The 23,979-nt window shown below is 36.4% G+C and overlaps 2 protein-coding genes and 1 long non-coding RNA gene across 13 annotated transcripts; 2 read left to right on the forward strand and 1 right to left on the reverse strand.

The window, feature by feature from the left end:
* Positions 1–1,073: 1,073 nt before the first annotated feature.
* On the reverse strand, positions 1,074–7,431 carry LOC110854741. 2 transcript variants are annotated; one of them, XR_004835636.1, is made up of 3 exons: positions 7,144–7,431; positions 6,262–6,336; positions 1,074–6,161 (listed from the first exon to the last, which is right to left on the reverse strand). It is a non-coding gene; the product is annotated as an uncharacterized LOC110854741 (long non-coding RNA). The 2 variants fall into 2 exon arrangements; XR_002548365.2 differs by having other exon boundaries at positions 6,270–6,336; positions 7,144–7,429.
* A 6,055-nt stretch (positions 7,432–13,486) lies between these two features.
* On the forward strand, positions 13,487–17,110 carry LOC110854664. 9 transcript variants are annotated; one of them, XR_004835750.1, is made up of 4 exons: positions 13,495–14,299; positions 14,374–14,442; positions 14,529–14,633; positions 14,737–14,914. XR_004835750.1 is itself a non-coding variant. In XM_035855523.1 (2 exons), the coding sequence occupies exons 1-2, from the start codon at positions 14,122–14,124 to the stop codon at positions 16,980–16,982; spliced, it is 1,389 nt and encodes a 462-aa protein (XP_035711416.1). In that variant the 5' UTR covers positions 13,487–14,121; the 3' UTR covers positions 16,983–17,110. The 9 variants fall into 9 exon arrangements, 1 of the variants encoding a protein (XP_035711416.1); XR_004835753.1 differs by having other exon boundaries at positions 13,495–14,134; XR_004835754.1 differs by having other exon boundaries at positions 13,495–14,134; positions 14,379–14,442.
* A 992-nt stretch (positions 17,111–18,102) lies between these two features.
* On the forward strand, positions 18,103–23,351 carry LOC110854474 (zinc finger protein 689). 2 transcript variants are annotated; one of them, XR_004835685.1, is made up of 6 exons: positions 18,103–18,639; positions 19,021–19,364; positions 19,553–19,712; positions 19,903–20,286; positions 20,875–21,322; positions 23,141–23,351. XR_004835685.1 is itself a non-coding variant. In XM_035855340.1 (5 exons), the coding sequence occupies exons 1-5, from the start codon at positions 18,321–18,323 to the stop codon at positions 21,219–21,221; spliced, it is 1,554 nt and encodes a 517-aa protein (XP_035711233.1). In that variant the 5' UTR covers positions 18,103–18,320; the 3' UTR covers positions 21,222–21,394. The 2 variants fall into 2 exon arrangements, 1 of the variants encoding a protein (XP_035711233.1); XM_035855340.1 differs by lacking the exon at positions 23,141–23,351 and having other exon boundaries at positions 20,875–21,394.
* The last annotated feature ends 628 nt before the right edge of the window (positions 23,352–23,979 follow it).

A 23,979-nucleotide genomic window follows, 5' to 3' on the forward strand; every position in this document is an offset into this window, starting at 1 on the left:
GCAAACTTCACTCGTTTGGTTGCATTCCTCGGTACAATAAGAGGCTTCCGGACTGCTCTGTGGGATTTCAAATTTCCCTTATTCAGTGTTCTTTGGATGGTCATAGGACTAACCTGTTTGCCGAACATCTCCTTGATCTCGGTAGATAGCTTTGGAGCACTAAGTGAGGGTGTAACGTTGACTTTGTTGAGCACGTGGCGTACTTCTCGGTGAGCCAAAATCGGTTTTCGACCACTTCTGACCTTGTTTTGGACTGAACCATTAGCTCTAAAGTTCTTACTGATTGTCTGGATGGTTGTCCTTGCTAATTTATACTTGGTCCCTATTTGTCTCTGCGACAGCCCCCCTTTTTGTCCACCCTTCCAGTCCTGAATGACAAGATCTCGAATAGCGATAGGAATTTCCTTGCGTGTCGACGCCATCATATTTTTCTGGAAGAAAATTATTTAAAAATTAATGCGGCATATGTTATTGATAGATTTATTAAGTTACCTGATTTTATAAATTGGAGAGATTTTTGTTGTTGACAATTAAAGTGAAGTGGACGTAGACTTTTGTCCGCTCAAATTTCATCCTCTCTCGCTCTGCACTATGATTCTCAGTTTTCCCAGAATTTTCAGAAATAACTCATATGTTTTATGAAATTACGTTAAATTTGTGAGAATTTGATATATCAATGATGAAAATTGGTTCAGTAGTTCAGTGACAATTTGAAAATGAAATTGACGCGACTATGTGGACGTAGACATCTGTCCGACACTGTAAGTAAATGAATTCTCGATTCAATGAAGTGAACTAACAATTTTAAGTTACTAAGGATAAGTCGAGAGTTAACAATTTATAAAGAGTAAAGTTTAATCTGGCTTTAGTATAGTTTAATGAATACACAATTTAGTATGCATTTACTTACTTTCTCACAAAAAGGTAACACTATTTTCAAGAAAGAAGGAATGAATAATTAAATACATACATTCCTACTTATGACTTCAAATATTGACTAAATGAAGGAAAAATATGATATGTGTAAACGGACAAATTATGCAATATTAACACATGCATTGAACATATAATTGTAAAGTTCAAAATATTGGCAGCGTAACAAATTTATTAATGGTTGAATTACAGTTATTTAGCTATTATTTAATTGCATCAAGAATCAATACATCTCTGCGTAAAGTATTACAAAATTTAAGCTAGAGTTAGACATAATTTATATAAATCACGGAAATAAACTTTTAATCATTATTACTTCAGGTTAGTCAAGTGTAAAGTTTAAACAATACATTTTAAATATTTCACACCCTTTAAATAAAGTTGCGTAAAATTCATTCAAGGTTTAGTGAAATAAACCGTAGTAACGTTAGAAGTAGCTCACCCTGCAATATAAATTAGGATGTATACCATTTTGCACCAATGGTGCCGAATAAGTGCACAAAATAAGTATAAAACTCTATAATTTGATTCTAATGGTGCATTATAATCGGAATATGTAGGTGTAGAATTTTGAGATTTTTTGCATCAATAGTGTATCATAAGGCGACAAAATAAGGTTCATAATGATTTAGACATAACTTTGCACCAAAGGTGCGGAATACGCCGACAAAAGAGATCATAATGTTTATATATTCATGCATCAAGGGTGCAATATAAACGGAAAAATGAAGAAAAGGTCGAATTAGTATGCACCACCTGCGCCGCATTATCGACCAACCGTCATCCATAAGTTTGAAAACTTTATGTCAAAATGATATTATTATTTCTCCCGGATATTTTGCACTATTGGTGCATTTTGTGTCCCTTCCCTCAATTATTTCGCACCATTTTGTGTTACCGATTATTAGATACTAACACTGCTATTAATTTATCAAAAAATACACCTGGTACATTTTAATTAGCATCAATTGATACAAAAACGTCGTTAAAGAGGAACTCAATAGCTCTCGTGCTACGCAGGGTGAGCTATTATTGCATGGTTCTACACAACTTGTGTAGAACCATGCAATAATTGTTAACTAATGGTGCAAAATAAATAGTGAAAATTGATACATAAGTTAAAGTTTGCACTAATGGTGCAGCAGAAATGGGGAAAATTGGTGCATACTTTTGACATGATTTCGAGGTTTTCGAGGTTACAAATGAAAGCAAAAGACAAACGAATAACATGCCCCATTGATGCGAGTTGCATCGGTTCGCCCATATTATATAACGCACCATTTATCGTTCCCGATTGTTCGTTCCTAACGGTGCCAATAATGTCAAAAAAACTTGAGCGGGACACAAATAATTAGCATCAATTGATGCAAAAAACTCGTGAACAGACAGACAGACGGACGAGAGGAATTCAATAGCTCTCATGCTACGCAGGGCGAGCTAATAACAGAAAAATTAGGTAAATTTTATCCAGCATTGCGTAAAATTGCACGGTTGCATGGTTGGATAAATTTTGACCTTCATTTGACTAAACTTTTAGTGGATGTGTACTACATATATTTATATAAAATAAATTTATATAAAATGTAAAATATTTGCAACAGCTAAATAAATGCGACAATTATAATTCAGTTAATGCTTCGCTTTTCTCTCACTTCACTTGCGTGGCTATAAAATTAAAGTCAGAATTCACGCACATCCATGACGACGACATCACTTTTCTGGAGCACAATCATTACCATCGATTAAGGTTGCAACATAATTTCTTCTTTATCGTTTTACTCTATGATTAAATTGCAAACAATAAATTTTGACCATAACTATACCACGTCATGGCCTGGGATCGACGGACAGTACAAGCGACCTGATCAGACATAAACCCATCGTTTTGGTAGCACCCTTTCCACATCACAGAGCGAAATGGCTATACACCAGAACGGAAGAAAGTCCACGAGCATTTGTTTGAAGATATTTTTGCATATTATTAGTTCTTAGGGTCCAATTTTGCCTTTCGCCAAGGTTCCCAGGGTCATAACTTTTTTGTTTATGGACGGATTTGGCTGCAATTTTTATGATAGGTCTGCAATCCCATGCACTACAATTTTGACCGTGGCGATTGACTCTAAACCCTCTAGGGAAAAACCACACCCAAAGTGGGTGTGGCTCTTTAATTTTTTTACACGCATGCCTATGGGCCCTAAGAACTAATAATATGCAAAAATTTCTTCAAACAAATGCTCGTGGACTTTCTTCCGTTCTGGTGTATAGCCATTTCGCTCTGTGGCACATGACGCGCGCTTTGACCCGCCAAACTTCCCGCCCAATAGATTAAAAGTGCTCCACATCACCTTAATTAATAATGTAACATTAACTAATTTTAGAAAAATGGGAACCTTAGCCATGCTCGAAGACCAATGGGAGTGGATGGACAACCACGATCGCGAACAATTTGTGTTCAACCTAATTCATATGATGCCGGAAAGTTTTATTAAAAAAGGGACTAATTACTGGAGAAAATAGAGTAAAATAGCTCGGAATATTCGTAGAGATGCTGAACTCTATCGACCCCTAGAGGTGTATCAGAACCGTTCACTTGTCTTCTGCGAAGACAAGATTCCAGCAAACGAAAACATCTTTTTAAATGTTAAGAAAATAACTCTTCGATATCATTTCAACCCACTTGCACAACACCCTTTAATTGACCTTAATGATCAAGTCAACGAAGCCCTACATGTTATCTCCGTGACCCCAACAACCACTTTTATGCCGCAGCCTCCATTGCCATCGTCAACGACCAGAATGATGCTATTCTGCTCGCCTTAATTAAGTGGCCTCACAATGTAGTGTACACTTATAACACTCCCATCAATGGGTTAAGCCGAAGCAATCTTGTCGACGGATATAAGTTTGAAACCATTCAGAAACTCGTAGTGAAGTGTATATCAAATAACAAAGATGTCGGCCATAATCTAGAAAAGGATCTAAAATCGTTACTCATCTGCTCAAATAAGTACGAAGCCTTAGCAGACTACTATACTGATAAGAAGGCCGCTCCCACACTTTACGGAACCGCTTCCCACAAACTATTCCTGGACGCTACTCCAAACGCCTACTCCAAACGAAGCAAATATCACCAGTTTTAATAATATTGCTATTACCAGTAGCAATATATTTATAAGTCGATAAAGTGTAAATACTTGTGACAGAATTATGTAACATAGCATGCAATTCTAAGTTGTTAATTACATTCTCATGATCAGACGTCGGATATGAATGACCGATAAAACCTCAAAATATGAATGAAAAATGACCGTAAAAATCCCCAAAATATGACCATCAAAATGACTATTTTTTTAATTTTTGGCTTAATTTTTTGATATATTTTCTTGTAATGCTCAATTTTTATCAAATAAACAAATTCTGGGGTGATTTCATGCATTCCCAATGAATTAAATCACCTTAGGCGAAAGTGAACGTAAATTTCTGAAAGTTTCTCACAATGAATAATTGTGAGAAAACTGAATTTTTTGTCATTTTCTGTCGATTTGGTTGCCAAATCTTATAATTTGGCCAAAAATGATAAATGAACCAAAAAACCCCGAAATATGATCGGGAATATGAACATGTCCTAAAACCCGAAAATATGACCAATATGAGAAAATATGCTTTGACCTACGTGAGCTACTAGTGACCATAAACATTATCAGAAAGTTTGGCGACTGTAGGTCAATAAATGGAGAAAGTCATTTTTCATTCATATCCGACGTATGCTCATGATCTTCGTTGCAGATGATAATGCAATTTGACAAAATGCAAATGCATAAAACCCGTTAGATTATCAGAAAATACGAATCATAAAAATTGTATAATATGGGACAAATTAAACTCAAATCAAATTAGCAAATGCAAATAGAAAATCACACAGTGTAAGTATTTGCAAGTCGTCATTTGGGCGTGCAATTCAGGCGTTATTTAGAGAGTGAGTGAACGAGGCTTTGATTAATAAAGCCAATCTGATTACTAAAAGTGGCTGCAGTCTTCCTCAACTTAATTAGTTATCGTTTCCATCTATATCTTGGTTCGGACCTTACAAAATTAAGTAAATACGATTCACACAATTATAACTTAACATTTACATATTTTGCTATTATTAAGCTTCGGCAAAATCAATAAAATATTAATACTGATAACAGAGTTATTTTCCCTGTGCATCTAATAATTTCTTTATTAAGCAGCTTTAATAAACAACAAGCGTAAGTAACTTGTTCAACAAGTTTTTACCTGCAGATTGTAATTAATCTTTTGGCAAAATCCTACTGCATAAAACTCACTCGGGTACCCCAGAACATTCTAAGACAAATAGATAATAACACTTGATCTGCGTGTTTTAGCAGATCAAGCAGTGAACCTAAACGAAAAGTTTACCCCGATTTTGAGGACTACAATTGGGGACTCAACTAATTTGTCATTGTACCTGCACTATTTGCACGTCTTCCACTAAGGCCCAGGTTATGTACACATCCCTGCATACCAAAATAAATGCTATGCATATAAACATACATTTGTTAAATACATATGTAAATTTTAAGCAAGTTCGTTCCCTACAGTTTGGCTTTCAGCTTTTGTTACTTTAATTTGAACACGCTTGAGTTGATGTTCAAATGCTTCTAAATACTATGATTCGCCGCAAGTCAGGACGTTTAAAAATAATGTTTTTAAGTAATAAAGTTTCACTCATATTAATTAAATTGTGTGTAAAGCCAAATTTGTGCATATATGTAGTCTAAATTTGGATCGGATAGTTTAGGTCAACAACTTAAGGTTCATTAAAAACCCGCTATCCGATTACGCCAATTTCTGTATTGCATAACTTCCTGACAAATTTTCCACGTGGAATGAAACCCTTAAAAAGCTGACAGTTTAAGACGTACGATAAAATATATATTAAATTAACTAGTCTAAACACATATGTTTCTATGTATGCATATTGTAAAATCGTTGCTAAGTAATATTGCAATAGATAGTACTATTTCTCACTGCTTAGTTGTTGGTTAAATTGTTCGTGCTGGTGTCCTTTATTTATACTTGACGCCAATATTGGAAATCATGCTTGATTTTCTTAATTCGGGGAGGTAGCCATTAATTGTCTTGAACGTCAAGGAGACGAAGATTTTCCTCCACACGTTGAGTTCCGTTCAGTAAAGGAACCAGTTACGTATTATTGATTCACACTGAAATACAAAGAAGAAAAAACAATATAAATTGTGTATGTACTTTGTCTCAAAAAATGTTTATCTTTTCATTGATAACGTTTGTACAATATGTACGTACCTGCGTACCTAAATTAATTTTGAAATTCCATGTAAGTTGGTACAGTTGGATGGTTAACTGGTTGCATTCGGTAACCTTTGGACATACATACACATCAAATTTAAAAATACATGCTTTAGTACATATTTGCAGTTCTAACTCTCGAATAACAAAGTAAATATGATCACTCTTAATAATATACGATGATACGATTATCACCAGCTAAGGTACACTCAAAATAAGATAGTAATGAATCCTTACCATGCGGAATGACTATGTGGCTCTACCACGTCGGTTACGATTTGTAGTAGAAATGGTAATAATAAGTTCAGGGAAATTCAAATTTAATACATAATGGTATTCACTTCCTAAATATTTGGTAATGAATTTGAATTTCCCTGAACTTATTATTACCATTTCTACTACAAATCGTAACCGACGTGGTAGAGCCACATAGTCATTCCGCATGGTAATGATTCATTACTACCTTATTTTGAGTGTACTGTGCCATTCTACTTCTACGGTTTTTGAGTTATTTTCCGTTGATGACAAAACATACCGTTAATCACTGCCCAAAAATAAAGCATTTTACGTACCACGTTAATGGTGTGAAAATTGTCCTGATTATTTTAGTGAATATATTTCGACTCTTCATGAGTCTGCTTAGCGCAGGGCTGGATTTTTTACCTCTATTATTTTTTTCTAAACGTACTAAAAATTTTCTCAAATTTTGCACAAACTTGGTACATGTAAAAACATTAACGATGAGCTATACAAAGTTCGACTTAATCTATAATAACACAGAACTAAATCTGAGCCAAAATTACATGAAATATGTATAAATTAAAATTAGTGCATTTGAATTCATTTAATAAAATACTTTTCAATACGAAACTTTATTACCTGCGATCGCAACACAGCCACATTTTTCCAATTGAAATAGATTATTTCAACTGTATTTGATTTTTATAATACGTCACAAAACGATCTTCAATATTTCGCAGTTATTTTATATGTACATGTTTTTAGTAAAATTTGCACATTTTGGAAGTTAAATAATTGTTAAACTTTGTGCAGCCGGAGCTGCTAGGCAGGCAGTTGCCTAGCAACTGGCCATAATACGTATGTTGACCTCAGGATTATCGTAAAACTTTGTGAATGCATGAGCCATAAATACCGAGCCGAAACAGTCGTTGATGTTTATTAAACCAGTATTGTGGAGAGAATGATGATCGTAAAAATGTGCGATTTAATCGCCGGACCACATCAATGGGTCGTGCATAAAGGGTGGGTCAGACTTTAGAACACTTAAACACAAATTTTGCTGCATGCTTTTCCAGAAATGCTGGTCTTAAACTCATCTTCGAAAAAGTAAAAAATAATTAAAATCTCGAATTAAAATAATAGTCAGTGCATATTGTGAAAAATCTGGAAGAGTCAGATACATACTCCGTACTAGTACTGATTTAGTGATAACTTCCTGTCGGAGTGGTCAGTTTGTTTTGAGGTGGTAAATTTTTCATTACGACAAAACTAGCGAACCGTAAAGACAGTAATGCTCATTATTACCGATCCTTTAGAGTCATCTACTCTAACCAGCAGGAATTTAATAGCAATTCTCTACGTACATATATATGTATGTATGTAAGCGTTCATCAATAAATTACTTCCGATCCACGCTAGTAATTCATTATGTACATAAGTATGCAGTTGGTTAGGACTATGAGGTGTGATATGAAAGAATAAAAAGATAAATTGCTGCAAGCTTCATGCATCTCCCCGTGTGAAAGTTTGTGATCTACATGCCAGCTTTAAATAATGCATATTTACGATTTTCTTCCCCCAAAGTACAATGCTGGGGCCACCGTCGTTGAAATTGTTTTTGAAAAAAGCGAGCAAATAGTGAGAACAATGAAAATAATACGTTATTATAACCGGCACGTAAAGGTACGTATGTATGTACATGTGCGTATATTTACGTTCTGGTTGTAATCGTAATTAGGTATATTTATATTCAGCGCATATGTACATATATTATGTCAATTGTACATGCATGTAAACATTTGCATGACAAAAATCTTTCAACGAGACGAATCAAGCCGGATTATTTTCATGAAAAAGTGAGATTCATCCGGGTATGCTTGTCAAAGGAAAGGATTGAAAGCAAGTTGAATGCATACATGCGACCAGTTTTTTATGCGTCACTTTTAATGTTAATCAGCAACTGGTTAGTTACGAATGGGTAAAGAACGACTAGATTTATTCATTATTACTGGAAATAATTTAAATTTAACGTATTTAACTATTGACAAATAATTTCATTATGCATTCTGTAAGGTTGTGTGGTAGATATTAATAGGTTAGTCTAATATTACATGAAAATCACGAATTGTTTTGCATACATTTAGAATTATTATATTTATTCTTATTTCCCTAAATTATAATTTTCATGCTTATTCTAAATCATATATATATTGTTTTAACTTATGTATTTATACATACTTAATTAGGACTAGATACATACATACATACCTACATACTTATTTAACCTTACTGAATAAAATAGTGCATTTATTTTTTATACATATATGTAAAAAGTGCGATCGAACATTATTCAGTTTCCTTTCAAATAATACATGTAATTCAATCACATGAATGCCGTTAACTTTTACGCCTTCTTATTGACACCGTCAAAGCTACATCCTAGCATTGTAACTTTACCAATTGCCTTCAAATTCTTCGAATTACAATTCACCAATTGAATATTTTCTGGGTTTCCAACAATTATAATTGAATTCTTGCCTTCAACATTATTTAGTACTGTACCTTCCCCAGTGACCACAACGTTGTAACAAGTACAATTTTTGACGATGGTATTCGTAGAGTGTATTTCCAAATCCCACTCCAACTCCACCGAACTTCTCGTGTAAATAAAATCCTCAAGGGTATGATTGTTACCACCTTCGAAATAAATGCCACCCGTGTCGACCTCATCCTTTGGACTGTTTGATAATCTAATCTTTTGCAAGAGATGATTCGTGCCGTCAACGTGGATCAGATTTTGGTTATTTTCACCGGTTATGTTAGAAAACGTACAGGAATGTGAATCTGATGTCATCCGAATAGTGTTGGTAAATTGTTAGTAAATTGTTAGTGTTGGTAAATTTTACGTCATCAACTTTGATGTCACTTCCGTCAATTCGAATCCCACTGACGGCGTTGACAACATTTATCTTGGATAATTTGCATCGATCTCCAGAAATATTAATACCAATGGTTACCCTGTCAGCCAAGGTGGTTGGAAGCAATATAGAAAAATTCGAAATTAAACAGTCTTTTCCAGAAATGTTGAAACAAATAGATGGTAAAATCCGCGTCTTATCCACTCCTTTCCCTAGGATGGTAATGCTATCTTGACGAAGGCGAAATTCCCCTTGATAAATGCCTTCCTCCAGAATTATGGTTGAATTCGGACCAGCATATGCCAAGCAGAGCCGTAAGTCCTCTCCATTTCGACAGGTTAACAGTACCCCCTCCCTCGTTTTGACTGATATTAGCTTATCAAAAATTTTATCGACACCATTCAAAGTCTGGTATCGCTGCTCAGGGTTCTTTTTAGTTGCCTTTATAACGAGTTCCTTAGCCAGGGAGCCGATGAGGGGGTGATCTTCCTTGACTAAATCTGTCTCACCGTCATTAACCAGCCGGTCGAATAGATTTCCTTTTATTTCCGGTTTAATCAAGGCGACAATTTCCCAGATTATTAATCCCAGCGAAAAGATGTCCGATTGATACGAATATTTTCCTGTTCTAACTTCTGGCGAGGTGTAGGCTGGAGTTCCAATGGCGCTTGAGGTCAGGGTGGGATCGTTGGGACCACGAGCGGTGCGGGATTGCCCGAAATCTCCGATTTGTACGGGGAGCCTGTACTTATCCGAGGTGAACATGATGTTGGCGGGTTTCAAGTCGCGATGAATAATTTTATTATTGTGTAGAAACTTTAACCCGGAAATTAAATCTTTAATAATTTCGATTTGCTTAAGTTGGATGAGTATTGAGTCCATCTTGGTTTCCGGGTGGCGCAGCCAGGAGGCCAGATTTTCACCGCAGAGCTCCATCTGTATACAAGTCCATCCCAGTTCTTTTATTTTTTCGGGTGTGTCTTGCCATCCGGCTTCAATAATTTTTGGGCAAGGGCTGAAAATACGCTTGAGTTGGTCTCGACTTAAATATTTATTACAGACTGAATTCCTAACGGCTACAATATTTGTGTGGCAAAGTTGTGTAATTAATCTGCTTTCTCTTTCATTTTGAAGCTTGAGTTTATCGTTGTCCGTTGGATAGATGAATTTTACGCAGGAGTAAGTTCCGTCTCGATGTTTTGATTTTAACACAAATCCAAAGGAACCATAGCCCAGGAATGATTCGTAGGTTTTAACAGTGTCAAGAAAATCTCGAGTGGATGCCATGCTGATTAAGTGAATTATTTGCAAAGTAGTGAGAAGAGTTTTGCTAAAGAGTTTCCTCAGATCAGATGTGAGAGTGAAATTAATTTAGGATGAAATTGGTTTGAGGTATGGGCGAATGATTCAGGAGGAGATAAGATAAGTTATCTCCATTGAACTGCGTATTTGGTTTGGTGCCATGCGTGAAATATGTGATCTGGGTCCAGTTTGAGGCATCATATGAAAATGTATTATACAAGCAAGGGACATGTGTCGCGAAACTAGATAAATGCAAAATTAAACACGTTCTTTATTTCGGAGCAGGATTGATTTCACATAAATGAAAAAAATAAGGAGTATTGACTAATATGTTTACTGCATGACCGAAATAAATTCTTGTAAATAAAACAGGGAGTTTGATATGAGAGATATGTTTCAAGTTGAAACTTGATGCATACATGCACGATTACCTCTTTGTTTGCAAAGAAGAGTATCAAGAAGTTAAATCTGTAGTTACATAAATACATATAAGGTTCAGCTCAGAACTCTACGCAGACCAATTTTGTACAGGGCCAATTTTGGGGATTTCTCGATGGTTAATTTTTATAGTAAATAAAACTAGTAAACTAATTTTTTTATGTAACCGAAACCTTAATTATGCCGTAACTTATGTAACGTATGTAGATGCTTATATGTAGCTTGAAATATCGCACATTTTTCTTTTTTTCAAAATTATTTTTCACACGCTGATTTAACCTTTTTCGAAGTTTCTTGAGAAGATGTATTTGTTTGGTAAAATGGTGTTGAAAATTTGCAACACGCTCTGTCTCTTGACCTGTCACTTTGGCACCTTGGGTCACAAAAGATGGGATTTGGAGGACACTTGTTTTAGAAAATCCCAAGTCCCTATAGCTATCTCCCAATTTTTAATTCGACCGTCGGTCATGACGTTCACTCTTTCGCATCTATTCCAAAACTCACGGAAATTAGTCGCTCTCGTCCCTCTTTGAACTCAACTTCTTTCTGCCAAGACGAAATTCCTTGGTCCAATCTCTCGCAGTATATAATTAAGAGGAAGAGTTAGGGATTAAATTGAGGGGTCGTTGAAAAAATCTCCAAACGGGGTCCTATCTTATGCTAAAAACTTAATCACAGAAAGATGTTCAATTGGAGAGATTTTATATATTTTTCTGTCTTCGGTCACATCAAACAACCTCCTCGACCCGGCCGTGACCGTGAATATTTAAGCAATTAAATCTGAGATACATACATATGAGTATATCTTTGTCACCTAAAAAAGTGGGTCAGAATAACCCTCCTTCACCGTCAAGCTACGTACTTATGGTCCACCCCTCGTATATACATACGTGTGTATCTTCGCCAGAGTCATTATTTTCACGTATTTATGTATCTACATTATTTTCGTGTATTTTCATGCACTATTTCGGATTTTTGATGGGTGTTATTAAACGTTTAAAAACGTTTTTGTGCTATAAATAATTTCGTGCAGGTGTTTTAACCGCAGAATTACACACAGGCTGTGTCTCACGGAGACACTCATCTGCCAAATGAGGTTAAGCAAATAAATATGTACATGGTTATCTGATTTTTCATCTACTCGTTCCCATACAATTAGTGTGGGAAATTCCATACATATGTAACTGCAGTTATCTTAAAAGTATGGAAAATGATTGGCATTGGCGCTATCATGCTGACTGGACATGTTTCCAACCGTGGCTGAAAATAAGTACTGAGGGTTATTAATCCTGCTTGGAGCAGTTTAAAAATAATCTTAAAACTGCAACTGGCGTAGATGAATTTGTTTGCTTGTTTAACGTTTTCGTTTCGCATTTGACCTTATTCTTAGTCTGTCCATCTAATATTACCCGACTCGAGATAAATCACTAAATCCTTATTCCGAGAACTTAGTGAACACACCATATGTAGACAATGGCCGGTAGCGATTTTGAGTGTAAAATAAACTAGTTTACGAGTTAGATAGAACGTGATAAATTTTATAGTTTGGTACATACACTTAATAAAAAATTTTGGACAAAACTTCCGGTCATTTTTATAAAAGTAACCCCTTTTTACTCATGCAAGTTGTAATCCATCGTGTCCGAATTCAGAAACAAAGTCCATTTTTACAAAATTGGAAAGCATCCGCTGGGAGACCTCTCTCAGCGTAAATACACACAAACATACCACGGACATGCTGATAACCTCTTAAGCATTCCCCTTTTAAACCCACGATGATAACAACTCTCTCTCTCCCAGAGTTTTATTTTGAGTGTCTGTTATTTAATTTGGTATGTAATAATGTCGGCTGATTTATAGCCTCACACATAACATCAACAGCCCGTCACCTCTCGCATCGGAGGAGATGACAAACTCTGGTGTACCCCACAACCTGGCCGGTAGCGATTTTGAGTGTAAACTATGGATCTGATCCGATTTTGGGAACCCATTTAATCTTATCTAATCCACGCAATAGTACATACATAGTCGGATAATCCAGTCGCATCGAATCGGATGATTTAAAAACTTTAAATACAGAAATTCAACAAGTTTGCAAAAATGTTTGGTGGAAATTGTAGGATGTTCAAGTGGATAATACCCATAGATCGGATATTTTGCGTACTCCGGCCTCCGGCTGGCCACGTGTACTCCGGCCTCCGCGTACTCCGGCCTCCGGCTGGCCACGTGTACTCCGGCCTCCGGCTGGCCACGTGTACTCCGGCCTCCGCGTACTCCGGCCTCCGGCTGGCCACGTGTACTCCGGCCTCCGCGTACTCCGGCCTCCAGAAAAAGCTGCGTACTCCGGCCTCCGGAGGCCGGAGTACGTACTCCAAGCCCGGAGTACTCCGATCTATGATAATACCAGGCACACCGTCGTGTGTTACTTTTTGCTTTTTAAGTTAGTCATCTAAAACGTAGCGTTAAGGTACAAATGGGAAACTTTCCAACAATTTTGCCTGTGATTGTTTATCACTAGGAAAGCCAAATTTACGTTAATTGTTACATTGATTCGATTGGTTATGAATTCAACTTTTGTACATCACATAAACTATAATAAATCGTTTCTGGCTAGGGTAAGTTTCGGATCGGTTTCGGATCAGTCTTGGGTTCGCGTCGGTTTCGATTCCGTGTGGATTTTTATAAAAAAATGTTGGGAACGGGTCGGTTCGTGTTGTCATATTTTCGGGTTTCGGGAACCGTACTCACCTCTAGCAGGTTTTTTAACGTGCTTACGTCAACCAGGCCATCATTGTCGCATTGTTCACTTACATATCTCGATTGATTGCCAACATCCAATCATTCAACCAACACCTTAACACCGGTGCCAACGTTTTCTGTCCTACTTAATAGATACAAATTCACATACATAAAACTTCCTGACTAAAAAAACGGAATTTGAAAGAGTAAAGTGTCTAACATGTCCAAAATAGGTTAGTACACTCTTAGCAACTTGGTAAAGAATTCTTAATAAGCGTCTTTACCGAGCTCTTGGTAATTACGCGTCCTACAAAAATTATACGGGGTTATTACCGTAACAATACCAAACGGGTAACTGGCCTTCCACCGCAATGTTCTAAGTTATCTTTATAATTTTGGTAATAAACTCCTACGAGCCGGTAATTATATCCTACAAATTTAGATAACACTCTTTACCATAATTTTCATTAAGTGTAGTACAAATGTTTCCCGTTGTGGTGCTGATGAGATCTACATTTTGGTGTAGTTTATTACCCTGGAGGTAAGAATTTTAATACATTTGGTGTTAATTGTGAGACGCTAAACATTGAGACAGTGGCGCATTTGTCAGTTTTAGTTTTCGCTTAGCTCAACTCAAGTCAACATGACGAAATTAATCCAGTGCTGCCCGTGAAAAAAAACCGATATATTCTGGAACTGGAAATTCTGGAAATATAGAATTTTTGGTAACAGGTAAGTATCAAATTATCATATGCAGGCGCCTTATCAAGATGGTGATCGAAAACCATCATAATAGGAAAGCTTTAATAATAATTTTATGCGTTTATTTTTTCAGTGAAACAAAAATTTAAGTTGGGAATCGGAGCAGATTTGAGTTTCATGTAAATATTTATACATGTGTATTTCTGTAACTCAATAGTTTGCATTATACTTAAATTTTATAATTATGTATGTTTCAAAACTATTTTACAATAAATATAATTGATTGAAAGATTAAAGAACAGCAAAAACTCTATTCTTTTCGGTGGAAATCTGCACAACATTTGGTAATAATGGGGCATACTAAAACAAAGCATTAATACCGGTATGAATAGCACACCGTGTACAAAGTGGTATGGTTTATTACCAGGCGGTAGACATTTTACTACATATTGTAGTACATCTGTCATACATCATGGTATTAATTTTATCCCAAAAAGTGTTCTTTATTACCACTTCGGATTCAATCAATTTCTTTACCAGCTGGTGGTTATTATTACCGTTTCTGCAGAGTCATATACGTGTGCATTTTGGTAATGATTTGGTAATGATTTTATTTAGAGTGTATAGCTATTTATTACCTAAAGTTTCTATGTATATTTAAGAGTAATATTACTGAAAAACGGAATCTCTTTAGAAACAAAAAAAACTTTTTTTTATAAATAAAGTCCAAAATCATGAAATTTGTTTTGAGAATTTCATAAAATGCTCTCAAACACTCAGTAAAAATCAGCTCTCTGTACCAACTCTTGAGAATCTTACCGAAATTATTTATTTTGTCTGGCCAGATTACGTTTTTCATTATTGCCACTCATACTTATTCAGCCACCACGTTAAACAGCTGCAATAATCGAATTATTGTAAAAATAATAAAATGCGAAGAAGTTGTGTTGCATATATGCAAATAAAAATAGCTAATTCACCTTGATTCCCGTATTTCTTTTAGCCAAAATGGACACCGAGCTATCCGATCTAGCAGTTCTTGACTTCGTTAAGCTAATCAATTCCACATTAAAGATGTTTCCCTTCTTTGGGTCCAGTATTTTTGGCGCCAATTCAACAGATACCTTGACCTACCTTGACGCCAGGATTTCCAGGATGCCGGAAGGGCGTAAAAATGAAATGATCGAATTTGTCCATCGTGTCGTTCTACACACTTTTCTAGGTCAGCTGGAAGATCGATTAAAAACAGAATCAAGCACCGACTGGCCTAGCATTATCAAGGCGGAGTTGCCAAATTTAACACAGATGTTGAATTTTATGAGTAAATATACAAGCCCTTTAGCCTTGGAAAGATTGGCCGGCGTGGTAAAAGCGTTGCATGCTTGGCCCCCTCGTACGTCTGAATACGACCAAATATTCGAGCTACCAATCGTTTTATGGCATGAAATCGAATATTGTAGAAATTTTCCTTTACAATTTGCACGTTGCAATTGCGTAATGGGAGCTTCACCCAGTTTTACCCTGGTCATCAGTGACGCAATGAACCTCAACCATTGCACCAATTCCGTCGTGTTGATAGAAATGTTGTATATGGGAAGAGCATCGACTTCTATGACCAATGGGATCGAATTCAAAGGAAGCAGAAAACCCGACTTGGCCAAAAAGAAGGATATTTGTGCACAAGGGCTGACGCATTTTAGTGTTGACCTCAAAGAATTTGCGGAGAAAATACACAATAAAAACGCCCTAAAAAGAAGATACGGAGCTGTAGAAATTTGTGTAGAGTTTGGCAACATTTTCACAGCTGAGAAGGAAGTCAAAGTGTTTCGCCTAGGAACGAGAATTCATCCGAAGGAATTTTCACAAAAAATTTTGGCATCTGATTTTGGCGACGAGTGGTGGTTGTTGAATGAGAAGAAGGGATTGCACAAACTCGGAAAGATGGAAACAAGGTGGCCGATAAATTACTGCACAGCCGAGAAAAATTGTTGGACGCACCCGGAAGTCGTTATTCCAGGAACACACACCGTGGATTTTGCAAAAGTTAAAATCAAGTTTCGAAATGGACACGAGTGCATCGTGACGAAGGATGGTCGGCGAGGGTATTGTATTGAGTGCGAAATTTACCATAATTTTGAAGGGAAATGTAGCGGAAAGGTGGGAGAGGATTGGAAGGAATTTAACTTCGGTAAGTTGGGCACAGCAAACCTGGCAATGAAAATGTTTGCGTATAAATGTCCCTTGGAAAAGCGCGACTGGATAAAGGATATTCAAGAGAAATATAAAATGTTTGATGAGAATCAGTTCGGCATTATTACTCAACACTGGGAACAATGTAAAGATTGGTTTGTCACGGAATGGAGAGCTCTAAAATTCTGAATCAACTGCAGCCATCCTTAAATTAAGGCACTGACTATGCGATGACGCCAGCGGTCTCGTTCGGATTTTGATAAAACCAAGATAATTATGTAGCCTTACACAAATAATTGAACACATGTTTCGGGATTTTTCATAATGCTCAGTTTAAACGAAGTTATGAAGGTATAAGTGGCCGAAAATTCGCATTTTTCTCCCTCGAAAACAAAAGACGAAAAACTTCACGAGAAAAATGCGAATTTTTCCGTCATCGCATAGTTAGTTGATTCTTAGGCATTGAGCAATTGGTTATTATCTGGGTGTAGAGATAGGTTTTTGCAAGCCCATTTCAGTATGTAGAATCCATTTCTTCATTACAATTCAAAAAAGATCGTAGGATATATTTATGTACATACGTGTCAAAGTAAGGAAATCGAAGATAAAATTTTCCAAGGGTACGAAATTTCTAACAAAGTCCAATTTGAGCTGGTAGCATTTCATGCAAAAGGGAATGTTTAACTATATAACAATAATAGATTGTGAGTTTATATTGGATTGGATTTTTTTAAATATCGAAATTGTCTTCCTTTATAAAATACACGCATTGACTATCAAGTGTAAATATGTACTATTTAACCAGATACATAAATGTATATTCGTATCCATGTAAATTTGAAATATTACCAATTATCTATGTATCTACCCAAATTATGTACCCAAGTTATTAACATATACATACTTCCGAAACAAATATGCTCATGACTGATACGATAATAATAATTTGGTTAAAGGTTTAACATCTCATGTTGTACTTTGTTTGTTAAGTAACATATAAAATTGAGACTCTATGGATGCATACACTCTTGGAAATCCAGTACTAAAATAATAGGACGCGGATTCATCTCAGCATAAAAAATGAGCATGTTTAAAAAATTTCATTTATGTTGGCTCTCTGATTTTTCAAAATTATCCTATCAAGCTGGTATTGATATTGGAGCTGTTTACTAGGAAGCAAGTAGGGAGACATTTCGAAAATTATTCAATGGAGCCTTGTTTATCATGGAATACATTTCGCATTTCATGAACAAAGGCGAGCGAATGAATCTGATGACGTTTTTATCATCATCATTCCAGCTGAGAAACCGCGATGCGAAGGGAAATATTCTCTCTCTAACAACTCAAAAATAAATAAATCGACAAAAAATATACATATTTTTTTTAATTGGGCAATATTTTTGAATTCGTTATCGCAATAACTAAATTGTGAAATTAATGTATCTCATATGTACCTAACTTTAATAAGTTCGGCTAACTTTACATAAAATTCGCATAATTAAGAGGTGAAATTTTGCAAAAATAATAATGTCACATTCTCAACGAGTTTGTTTATTTTGTCGAAAAATTACCTGTCAATCTACTGACTGTAGGTGTGCGTTGGATTACGTTCCATTGTTTCTAACTTATCTGAAAACAATTAATATTAATAAATATTGCTTGGACAATTTTCCCCGTACGGAATTTCATTCTTGTGACGAATGTGGCTCTCTGCTTGGAACGATTTCCCAACTTGTGCAAAAATTGGGACAAGAATTAAGGAAAATTTACAAGGTCACGTTAGAAAATTTAAGTGAGGACGGGGGGAACGTACTCCTGGAAAAATTGAGAAGACAAATTGTCTCTGGTGAGAAGGTTTTCTAAATGGGAAATTTTAATCTTTATTTTTTTAAAATTTATCGCGAGAGGATTCGCAAAATATAATTTTCGCTTTCATACAAATTTTTCATAGCTTTGATCTATTTCGAAATCCGATAATTTTCCAGCTTGGGTAAATTTGCAAAACAAAATCCTACATTTTTCTTAAAAAAAATTGCGAAATGACAAAAGTTGCTCCTCAATTTGGAAAGATTGTCGTAAATACATTACGAATTAATTAATAGTTTGCTAGAGGATATTTGGATATTAATAGTTTGCTAGAGGAATTTAGTACAATTTCCGTCCCAAATACATATGTACAAAAAAGGCAACACACCTGCTAATCTAGACGATTATTGTAAATGCACAGATGACACGGAAATTAAAGGTTATGTGACGGTCAAACTTAAGGAAGAAGAACATGACCTCACTGAGGACGAGGACGAGGTCACCGTCAAAATGGAAATTGAAGAAGGCGAGGTCAAAGTTGAAATTGGCGACGAGTTTATTATTCCAAACATCGGTGAAGATCCGCTCCTCCTGGACGAAGACCGGGGTGTCATCGAGGGGAATTATCTTCAGCGGAAGGATGAACTCGATCCACTGGGGCCCCGTCCCCCGAAAAGGTCCCGATTGTCATCGGAAGAGGAACACTCAACAAAATTATGCGACATCTCAAGAACTGAATTAAAGAAAATTAACAAAGTAAAAAAGGTAAATGAAAATCAATCTGAGTGATGTGCAAAATATGTAGTTGCCAAATTAAAATCGGAATTTGACTGACTTGAAACCTGCCATGGTCAAAATTAACAGATATGTAATTCCGAACATATTTAGCTTAGTTACTTGATTTACGCTTAAGTAAATGCATCAACAATATATTGAAATTTTGACTTTTTCAGGGCTCGTCGAAAAATAAAGTTGGGTCGAAAACCGAGCCCCCCGTGGTGAATGAAACCCTACCCCACGTGAACGCGACGTCTGAGTTGAAATGCGACTATTGTAACGTTACGACAGGTTCTTTGGCCATTATGACGCGTCATTTACACAGTGAACATTTAGGTACTTCGTCACGTTTTTATATATCAGATATTCTAGAATGACATAAAACGGAACCTTTTTCAAGTTAGAGCAGAGGACTGTCTAACGAGTTATATTAAAAAATCAGGCCAAAACATACAAATGTCATAATGACATTGTCATTGCACTTATCCAGAGATCCTTAATGGTTTGTCCCACTTGTTTTTTGCAGGTCTTATCTTCCCGTGCATGCAACCTAGTTGCGCTGCCCGGTTTCCAACTCGTGACCTCTTACGCTTACACAGATCGGGGTCCCATTGTGTTATAAAGTGTGACCATTGCGAGCTCACTTTCACCTCGGCCGAATCCCTGACCCAGCACAAATCAGAGTTTCACCAAAAATGTGAAATTTGCGGGTTGCTATTTCTCAGGTCCAATTTCCCTCACCACGTCGAGAAATGCCGCGAAGTAAGTGGCAAAATCGGCGCGGCCAATTCGGTGAGGGTAGCGAAGCATATTTCTGCGACGGGTGTAATCACGTACGACTGCGGCGAATGCAACGTCAAGAAACTAGGAGAGCGGGAATTGTTGCTACATATTCGTGAAAATCATGCAGGTGGGTTTTCGAAAGGAGTTAATTTTTTCTTATTTTAAACAAAGGTTTACGTGAAAAAAGGTTTTGAAAACAGTTGCAAATTTTTATTTAAAAAAGCAGTGGCGAATTTATGAAAAAAAATTGAGGATTCTTTTTATAAAAGTGTGGCACAAAATTTACAGTAAATTTTGTTACCCACTTTTTCCTGGGTTTTTGAAAACGGTTGATTCTTACATATTTTCCAGACAGACAAGACAGTTGGGAATTTGCATATGAAGTAAATTGAAAATTTGATTTACATAACGTATATAATCGGTACACAAAATTTACCGTAAATTTCGCACAGGTTATTTTTAAATACGTAGGAAAACAACCAATTATTGCTTGAATACTAGTTTTAAATTTCCAAATATACAAACTTACATATGTATGTATATTTTCTGTATATTTCGCAAAATTTTCTGTATACATTGTCTAATAATGCAGCTCTTTTACTTGAATACTTTAAAACTCAAACTTTTTAAAAGCCCATGTAAATTTGGTGTAAATTTCGCGAAATTTTGCACAGAAATTGTCTAATAGTCCTCCTTTTTTACTTGAATATTTCAGAACAGCAGTCCTTTAAGTGTCCCGCGTGCGAAAGCGCCTCATCATCCCAGGCCGCGTTGGAACTTCATTATCGCAAGTTGCATATGCATTCCATGCCCAACGGGAAACTATGTACCACGTGCTATAGCTTTTTCACCTCCCAGGAAGCACTGGACTACCACGTGCTCCTAGAGCACAAAAACGTGCCCAGCACGTCGAATTGCAGGCAGGAAAAGGTGGTGTACCCCGCAGACCAACGAACGATTGAAAAGTGTAAATTCTGCGGTAAACATGTGCTGGGAAGTATGAAGAACATTTTGGAACATGAAACTAGGTGCCGCCATGAGGTTAAATCGTGGGGGAAATAAATTAATAGAGGGGTGTACACTGGATAAATAATTTTTAAGGAAGGACGACTATGATAATTGTATATTTCCATAAGTATTTACTTAGTATGCCCAAGTTAACTGTAAGTAGCTATTTTCTTCGAAACCGCTAGAGATAATAAAAATCTGATGAGTGCATTGGATTCCCCGTGCGATTTTGCATAAGAACCAGAAATCAGTTTTTTGCTAACTACAAAGCAGATTAGCATGGAAAATATTGAATGGAAGCGGGCGACGAAAATTTTTCACTAAAAAAATGGGGAGAGAAATAGCGAATTTGAAAGTGTGACAGGAATCGAATGTGAACTTTAATTTAGTCCAACTGAATACAAAAACGTTCATAAACATCAAATCGACTAAGAACAGTCGAAGAAAAAATTTTCGAAAGCCTCCAAGGACACACCCATCGTGAAGGTGCTGAAGGCTAGATTCTGAAGAAATTACCGAAATTTCAACGGAAAATAGCCTCACAGCTGTGAGCCCAGGCTTGGGGCTTTGAAACGAAGTAATTGCCACCTCCTGATCAAACCCTTAAAGAAAGCCTTACTAAAGAAATTAATGTCTTACCTCTAGCGGTACGCTCCAAAGAAGTGAAGAGGATTCTTTTTACATATGAGGAGATTTTCACATCGGAAAAATCTTTTAGCCAACGAAGTTGACCTAATCTACGCCAAATCGGTCAAAAGCATCCCCCAATATAGACAAATGGTCAAAAAGTCCCATTATCCAGGTTTTGTCATGGTTTTGGTAAGTGGGAGCTAATTGGGGCAATTCTTCTACATTTTGTTGAAAATGGGGGGAAGGTGGGGGGATAAAATTTCACAACAAATATTTTTGAGTCCGTGGAACATCCCCTAAGTGAGATCCAATTCAATGGAATTGATGGGATCTCTCAGCAAGACTCAGCATCAGTGCATGGTGCAAAAAATGATGTCAGCGTGGCTGAAAAATCAAATTCCGGACTTTATCTTCAATTTGGACTGGTCGTCCTCCTTGATGGACTTAAGTCCCCGGATTTTGAAAATTGGTCTAAGGAGGACAACCCTTCACCGACAGAATGACCGATCTTGATGCCCTTGGGATATGTTGTAGTCCTAGGTGAGTCTAGCAAAAGTGAAGAAGGATTTCATTCCATGGCCCCATTTGCGCCCGCCACACCCACTCAAAGGTGCAAAAATACCCTGTTTTGGTTCATTAAAAAAATCACCAAAAATCCAATTTTGGTCGGATTTTCACAATTTAAGCATTTTTGTGACCTTAGATAGTTGCTCTATCATATCCAATAGCAAACTCAACTTTTTTGAAATTTTGATTTTTTTGAAATCCACGAAATTTTCGAAAATATTCAAAAAATTCAAAAAATTGAAATTCATGTCGGATACGATAAAACAACTATCTGGGATCAAAAAGGTGCAAAAATTATCAAATTATCATTAAAAATGGATTTTTGGTGAATTTTTTAATGCGACCAGTTTGGCATAGGATTCCTCTTTGAGTGGGTGTGGCGGGCGCAAATGGGGCCATGGAATGAAATCCTTCTTCACTTTTGCCCAACTCACCTAGTGCTACAACATATCCAAAGGGCATCGAAATCGGTGATTCTGTCGGTGCAGGGTTGTCCTCCTAAGTTAGGGGCAAAGGTGTGTTCTAAGCCCCATAGAAGTGTGAAAGCTTTAAAATATTCTATGACCACGAAATGGAACAATTTGTCCACGGATTCCGACCGTGCTCCTATCGAGGGCTGTAGACCGCGTCTTCAGCTCTGCATTAATGTTGGAGGAGGAAATTTCGGAAACCAAAAATTGTTTTCTACGCAAAATTTAACGGGCTTTCCATTAAAATTTACTAGAAACTTGTAACACAAAAACTGTTGAAGCTACAGCGTTTCATTTCACTTACAGTTACCTTGGGCATGCTATGTACATATAAAGAAGAGTAAAAAATGTTTCTATAAAATGCATAGCCTGTCTTCCTGTAATTGAACACATACATACATATAGAAATACTTTTTCGGGAGGTTATGCATTGAAAAATACGAACTGGGAACTTTGCCGGTGTAACCAAGTCAAAATTAGATTTTGGCAACTTTGGGGGTGTAACCAAGTCAAAATTCGATTTTGGGAACTTTGGGGTGTAACCAGGTCAAAATTCGATTTTGGGAACTTTGGGAGCGTAACCAAGTCAAAATTAAGTTGTGGGAACTTTGGGGGTGTAACCTAGTCAAAATTTGATTTTGGTAACTTTGGGGATGTAACCTAGTCAAAAATTCAGTTGTGGGAACTTTGGAAGTGTAACGAACTCAAAATTTGATTTTGGGAATTTTGGGGGTGTGACCAAACCGAGAATAAATTTTGGAACTTTGGGGGTGTCAAATCCCCAAGTCAAAATTTAATTTTAGAAGCTTTAGGTAGAGCTATGGCCAACTCAAAAGTCGATATTATTATTTCTAAATTTTGAGATGGTTACACCCACAATGTTTCAAAAATTGATTTTTGACCTGGTTACACCCCAAAGTTTAAATTCGAAAAGGTCACGTTACATAGTTATATTAATTAAATAAATTCATAAATTGCAAGATTCCAATTTCGGTATTGTAATATCGAAATATCGATATTTCGGTATCTGAATACCGATAATTTCGGTATTTTAATACCGAAATATCGAGATTACATGCCCTATTCGTGCCCAGATTCGAGTATTGCTCACATTCTTAAGTTCCAAGCAGTCCTTCGAACCATTC

This window comes from Folsomia candida, unplaced genomic scaffold (genome assembly GCF_002217175.1).
Source record: "Folsomia candida strain VU population unplaced genomic scaffold, ASM221717v1 Fcan01_Sc010, whole genome shotgun sequence".
NCBI lineage: Eukaryota > Metazoa > Arthropoda > Collembola > Entomobryomorpha > Isotomidae > Folsomia > Folsomia candida.

Coding starts and splice junctions, on each gene's coding strand:
- LOC110854474 (XM_035855340.1), top strand. CDS start 18,321: ATGTCACATTCTCAACGAGTTTGTTTATTTTGTCGAAAAATTACCTGT. Junction 18,640..19,020: donor GAGAAGACAAATTGTCTCTG/GTGAGAAGGTTT, acceptor GTAAATGCACAG/ATGACACGGAAATTAAAGGT. Junction 19,365..19,552: donor AAATTAACAAAGTAAAAAAG/GTAAATGAAAAT, acceptor TGACTTTTTCAG/GGCTCGTCGAAAAATAAAGT.